The following is a 6,100-nucleotide window of genomic DNA, read 5'->3' as shown; positions in this document are numbered from 1 at the left end:
CTTACCCATAGGCTTCCTTCCGCGTTGTAGAATAACGCGAATAGTAGCATATCTGTAATTGACAAGACAATGACAAAGTGCTAAGAAGAGCGTAAACTATAGTGACTGCTTAGTAATCTGATGGACTAAAGATAAAAATCTTGAGAAAATTAAAAATAAAACACTTCCAATTTGTTATATTAGCAAATAAATCTATTCTTTCTGAAAGAGATGATAGCCCCTTCACATTGTATTTTAAGCAAATTTTGTGGATATAATATTTATTATAGGGCTAGTTATGTTACAACTGTCATTTTATACCAATCATGTCAAAATAAAAGGCTATAAAACAAGATGGTTTGATCTGAATTTTATTGAAATAGTTGTGTAGAGAGTGCAAAAAATAACTTGGAATAATATTCACATCACCAAAATCTATGTAATAATTAGGAAGGTGGAAGCCACAGTTACAATTCACAGACATTTGCGAGGACTTTACATACAGACATTAGAGCTTACTTTAAGATATATTAGCAAAAGTACTATACAATGTAATACTAGTATGCATCATAAATTGAGAAAATAGAGAATGAGAATCAAACAAACATGTAGATGGACACATACAACAGTGAAAAAAAAGGCCAGGAAAGAGAATCTAGCTGTAAAGTTGTTTCAAAGTTACGATCAATTCTCGCCCTCTGAGCATTATCATTCTCAATCAATGACAGACTGTCATGTCTGGCAGAGACGTATAGAAACTGCTGTACAATGCGAGAATATACAATAAGAAAGATAAATGAAATAGTCTAGAAATATTACAGAAGGAAAATGATTGATGGGAGTACACAGATGCACTGCTTCAACTTCATTATCTCAGAGCAAAAATCCAAGATGGATGAAGTGACAAAAATAATCACACCCTTCAAAGTCAGTACCTGGTGAAGAGCAAATGTGCAGCGGTTCTCCAAAACAGAGCAGGGTCCCGACTTGTAAGGAAATAAAGTGATTTTTTTTCAGGTTATATAAACTCTTGTATCCAAACTCTCCACAGACTCTACATTATAATTGTTGGGAAACATAATAGTGTTTGCTATGATCTTGTAATGTAGAGCAGAACCATATACAAGCATTTATAGTGGGATAACCTTAACTGTTTTCTCTAATAATACAAAATAGTGTTCCCCTATTTCAGTTTGCTCAGTTACTTTCCTCTTTACACATTAAAAAAAGCTTCTTATCCATCACATACAATCAATAACAAGGCTCCTTGCCCAAAGAGCCCAAATGCTGTACTCGTGGATTCATAATCCACATCCCAAAGATTTTTATGGTGCATGGCGTACTTACTTTCCCCTTCTTTTTTACTATATTTACATCCCTTTTCCTGACAAACTTCCCCTTGGTGATTGGCCAGACCGCTTTGTAGATTTCTGGCCGTCACTGTTTCCCTCATCCGCAGGTGGATGGCTGTGACTGGGTGGGGAAGGTGGCGGGTACGAGGGAGGCGGGATGGTCAGGTGTGGTAGCGAAGGCATTGCTGGGCGAGGTGTGGTGGGAAGTGGCGGTGGGGTTGAATGATGGTACGACCGAGGTGGGGGCGATGGTGAAGAGCTGGCGCTCTTTGCTCGCGGAAGGGTCTCGGGATGATCACTGATCTGCTCTAGCAGTGAAGGCATATCCCCTTCGATCTTCTCTAGCACGGCAGCCATTTGCTTCTCAATTTGTTCAATCACACAATCCATTTGCCAATCCGCACTGGCTCCACTTGCAGGATCCAGACCTCCGTATTGTCCAACAGAGTAGGTTGGACAGTACTGGCTTCCGTACCCTGATGCACCATGGACCATCTCTTGGAGCTCCTGCTCAAATACCGTTTTATCACGACCAAGACTTGAAGTTCCCAATCCTGCATATGTACACTGGAAGTTCTTCACAGACTGGCTACCCTTGTCCGCGCGTCCTTTCTTCAACTCTTTGCTCTTAGGATTGACCTCGCAAGTCGCCCCTACTTCCGCTGGCTTCTCCGCAACTGCTTCTGGAAGCTGTGTTTGACACCAGCTACTTGCAGCCATATCTTGAACCGTGTCTTTTTTGTCTTCTGATTTAAGAGGTGGCTCCTTTTCTGCTGGTTTACTGGTTTTGGCATCAGAACATGAGCCTTGATCCATCGAGAGATTGGCAGCCATTTTGCGTCGATTTGGAGGTGATTTCTTCTCAACGTTGCCAACGGTTGTAGCCTCTGGCTCCTTGGGGACATTGTTCTCTCGGTTGTCCGAGGTCTTGGGACCTGGCTGGCTTGCTCTTTCAGAAGTGCCTTCGGTAGTTTCTTTCTTGTTAGGCTCATCCGCTTGGACTTTTAAAGAGCTGTTTGATTTGGCAAGGGTCTCTGCTTCTTTCTCTTCTGCCTTTAGGTGCCTTTCTTTCTCCTCTTCTTGGTTCTCCACAGGTCTGCTTTCGACGGACACCTCGTGGGACAGGCTCACAGTAGAAATGTCTGTTTGTATCCCCTTACCATCTAATCCATCCGCTCTGCCCCCTTTGCCCTGGCCTTCAACTACCCCATCAGAAGATCCCAAGTCAGAGGCTCGGAGACGCTGCATAAATGTGGTGACACGAATCGCTTTCTGAAAGTGAAATGAAGAAATACCAAATACTTAGTACCTAGTCAGCTAAAAAGTAACTTGAGGTCTTCTTTGCTATGGAGGTGAAATGCATTGTTAACAGCGTGGCAGTCTTTGGTTTTTCCATCTCTATTGCTTCATGAGACAAACACATTGGAGATGGGCGTTTTAGTAATTTTGGGGAGGCGTCTGATTTTTTTTCTGAAATTTATGCCATTTTTGACTCATTTGTGTTTGTTACTGGCTGCTGATCTAAATGAAATGTTTTTGGTATGTATGTGTCGACAAAAGCATGATGTGAATCAATGAATCAGGGCCACGGTAAGTCATCTGAGGACAAATCACTTTGCCGTCTCTCTCTTTTCAAAAGGACCATTTTGGTCCTTCCTGGCACACACACAAACACAGGGACAAGTTTTCATACACATAAATGTGACACTACGATGAATATTCAATCTGGAGATTTGTCTGAGTGAATGAACTGGAATTCTAACTGGAATATTGAGGACACTGTGAGTAAAAGCCAGACGGCATATGACTGAATGCACATGGGACCAGCTGGGCAGTGATAAATTTGTTAGTTACTGGTGTGCAGATACAGGGAGGCTTAAGTACAGTGAGAGTCTTTCCAACAATCAGACTTGAACTACATATTTCCTGAATGATCGCTGCTTGAAGAATCAGGCCAGGCCATGAGACACAGTAGCCATGTATTATCGTACACTAGGTGTGATGCTAAAGGAAATATGAGGGCCCAAGTCAAAGATTGTTATACAGAGAAAAGAATCTCTGCCTCTAGGCTGCCCTGCAAATTTCAACAGTACCTTCAACTCCTGGGTATCACATGCAAGGAAAAAGCAAACGTTAATATAATAACCATCAGAACCTTGAGTAAACAACAGCTTTATTTGGTATTACCATTTTTACAGTTACTGTCCTTATCCATTATCCTACTGTTTATTAGGGTTGTGAAAATAAATCGATGCATCACAATTTGAGAAATGATTCTGCATTGATTATGAGATTTTCCAAATACATCGCGATTTCTCTCGAATCGATTCTGAGCATAGTTTTTAACAGCAGATGGCACTGCATGCCTTAGAAACAGCCGTACTCTGCTTGCTTCCTATTCCTTACACACTTGAACCTAAAATTAACTTCTTCTTCGAGAGCATTTGAGTGTGCAGTTAAAAACTAGACTAGAGTGCCAATTGCTGTTAAAAACTATGCTCAGAATCGATTCCAGGGAGACTCGCGATGTATCCGGAAAATCTCAGAATCGATCCACGAATCAAAATGCAATGATATATCGTTGCAGCCCTACTGTTTATTGTGCCGTTATTGCCATGATTCATACAATCATTAGAGGCAGGTTGTACATTACTGTGGTGTGTAATAGGAGATTCCTCTTACCCGCCACTTGGCCTTTGCAAAGTTTTTCTCAAACTGAGCACAGACTCCTTCCTTCAGATTCTTTTCCGAAGCCCCATTTCCAGCAATCCTGGCAAAAAAAAAAACAACAACAAAAAAAACCCATTAACTTTATGCGTTGTCTCTGAAGAAAGCAAATGTGATTGTTTGTTTGTTTGTTTGTATATAGTCTTACCATGCATGGGAAAGTGCATCTTGTGCTGTAATTCTCAGCATTGGGTCGACCTCCATAAGTCTGCAGACCAGCTCTTTTGCTGCATGACATTAAAGAAATGCATCAAAAACTTAAAAAAAGAATGGACTGGAAACTTATTAGATCCTAATATTAGTACCAGCAGGGGAAATTTCATCCCAGTATGGTGAATCAAATTCAAATTCTCCAGCAACAATGCGGCAGAAGATTATCCGGTTGTGCATGTCAGTGTTTTCCTCCTCGGTTTCATCATAGAACGGAGGATTTCCAGACAACCTACAAATGAGATTTGTATTATTTGTATTATGGTTTGTTGTTTTGAATCCATTAATATGTATATGCTGTAGATCTACTGGGATTTATGGAAGCCTGTTTCCGCCACTGAATTAAAAAAAAAAGTTAATTCTGACCTTTTTTTCTTGCAAATGCGACTGTGTATGTCACAATTCAGACTTTTTTCTTGGAATTCCGAGTTTATATCTAGCCATTCTGATGTTTTTCTCGCAATTCTGACTTTTTTCCTCAGAATTTTAAGATATAAACTCGCACTTGCGAGGTATTAAGTCCAATTCCGAAAGGGGAAAAAGTTTATATCTCACAATTTTTTAAATCTCACAAAGTTTTTTTCTCACAGTTGCGAGTTTATATCACAATTATGACTTAACTCACAATTGTAAGAAAAAGTCAGAATTTTGAGTTCATATCTTGTAATTCTGACACTATTTCTCAGAATTGTGAGTTTAAATCTCGCAATTTTGATTTTTTTTTCTCACAATTGCGAGATTACATCTCACAATTCTGAAAAAAGTGTGAGATGTAAACTCACAATTGCAAAAAAAGTCAGAACTTTGAAATAAAAACTTGCAATTAGCTTTATCTTACCTTTACCTTTATCTTTTTGTTTAATTCAGTGGCAAAAACAGGTTTCATAGGAATTTACACCAGTATTTTAAATCAAGGTTTTTCAAAGATACTGATACTGTATAAAACTATAGGCAAACAGGTTTTTTACAGTTAAAATTTGTGATGTCAAAATGGTAAATGTGTTTCTGTTTTGGAACAATGTGCATTTCTGAAACTCTAAATGAAATTTTTTCAAAATTAAAGTGATAGTTCACCCCCAAAAATTACACTCTGTCATTAATTACTCATGCTCATGTCATTCCAAACCTGTAAGACCTTCATTCATCTTCAGAACACAAATTAAGATGTTTTTGATGAAATCCGAGAGCTTTCTGACTCCCCATTAACAGCAAAGGTCCTTCCACGTTCAAGGCCCAGAAAGGTACCAAGAACATCAACAAAATAGTCTATGTGGTTCAACTGTAATTTTATAAAGCTACGAGAATACTTTTTGTGTGCAAAGAGTACACAAATAATAACTTTATTTAACAGTTCTTCTCCTCCAAGTCTGCCTCCATTATCAAGAGTACCACAACACATGCTGCTGACGTAGAACACACATGCGCTGCGCCTTGGTACCTTTCTGGGCCTTAAAAGTGCTAGTTGTGTTGCTGTCTATAGAGTCAGAAAGCTGTCAAATTTCATCAGAAATATCTTAATTTGTGTTCTGAAGATGAACGAAGGTCTTACTGGTGATGGTGAGTAATTATAATGACAGAATTTTCATTTTTAGGTCAACTAAAAAGAAAAACCCTGTTTTAAACAACAGAACATATAAAGAATCACTGACAAACCAACTGAATCCCAACGCCCACTTACAGTATGTACACAATGACCCCTACCGCCCAACAATCAACTGGTCTTCCATAGCGATGACGAGCCACCACTTCAGGGGCTGACAGGAAATGTAAGAAACAGACATGAAGGTTAATGCTTCACATACAAGTATTCGCAGATAAACAAAGAGATCATG

At 39.3% G+C, this 6,100-nt stretch overlaps 1 protein-coding gene across 2 annotated transcripts in view; it reads right to left on the bottom strand.

The window, feature by feature from the left end:
- Positions 1-342: 342 nt before the first annotated feature.
- Positions 343-6,100, bottom strand: part of camkvl (CaM kinase-like vesicle-associated, like) — a 67,958-nt gene continuing 62,200 nt past the window's right edge. For both annotated transcript variants that reach the window (XM_073823768.1, XM_073823769.1), the window contains 5 exons: positions 5,947-6,022; positions 4,364-4,500; positions 4,207-4,285; positions 4,014-4,101; positions 343-2,603 (listed from right to left, as the gene is read on the bottom strand). In XM_073823768.1, the coding sequence (XP_073679869.1) occupies positions 1,350-2,603; positions 4,014-4,101; positions 4,207-4,285; positions 4,364-4,500; positions 5,947-6,022 (1,634 nt within the window). In that variant the 3' untranslated portion in view covers positions 343-1,349. The remainder of the gene's footprint in view (positions 2,604-4,013; positions 4,102-4,206; positions 4,286-4,363; positions 4,501-5,946; positions 6,023-6,100) is intronic.

This window comes from Garra rufa, chromosome 18 (genome assembly GCF_049309525.1).
Source record: "Garra rufa chromosome 18, GarRuf1.0, whole genome shotgun sequence".
In the NCBI taxonomy this organism is placed as follows: domain Eukaryota; kingdom Metazoa; phylum Chordata; class Actinopteri; order Cypriniformes; family Cyprinidae; genus Garra; species Garra rufa.
The sequence above is the reverse complement of the archived record's forward strand: the minus strand, read 5'-3'. Positions and strand labels throughout refer to the sequence as shown.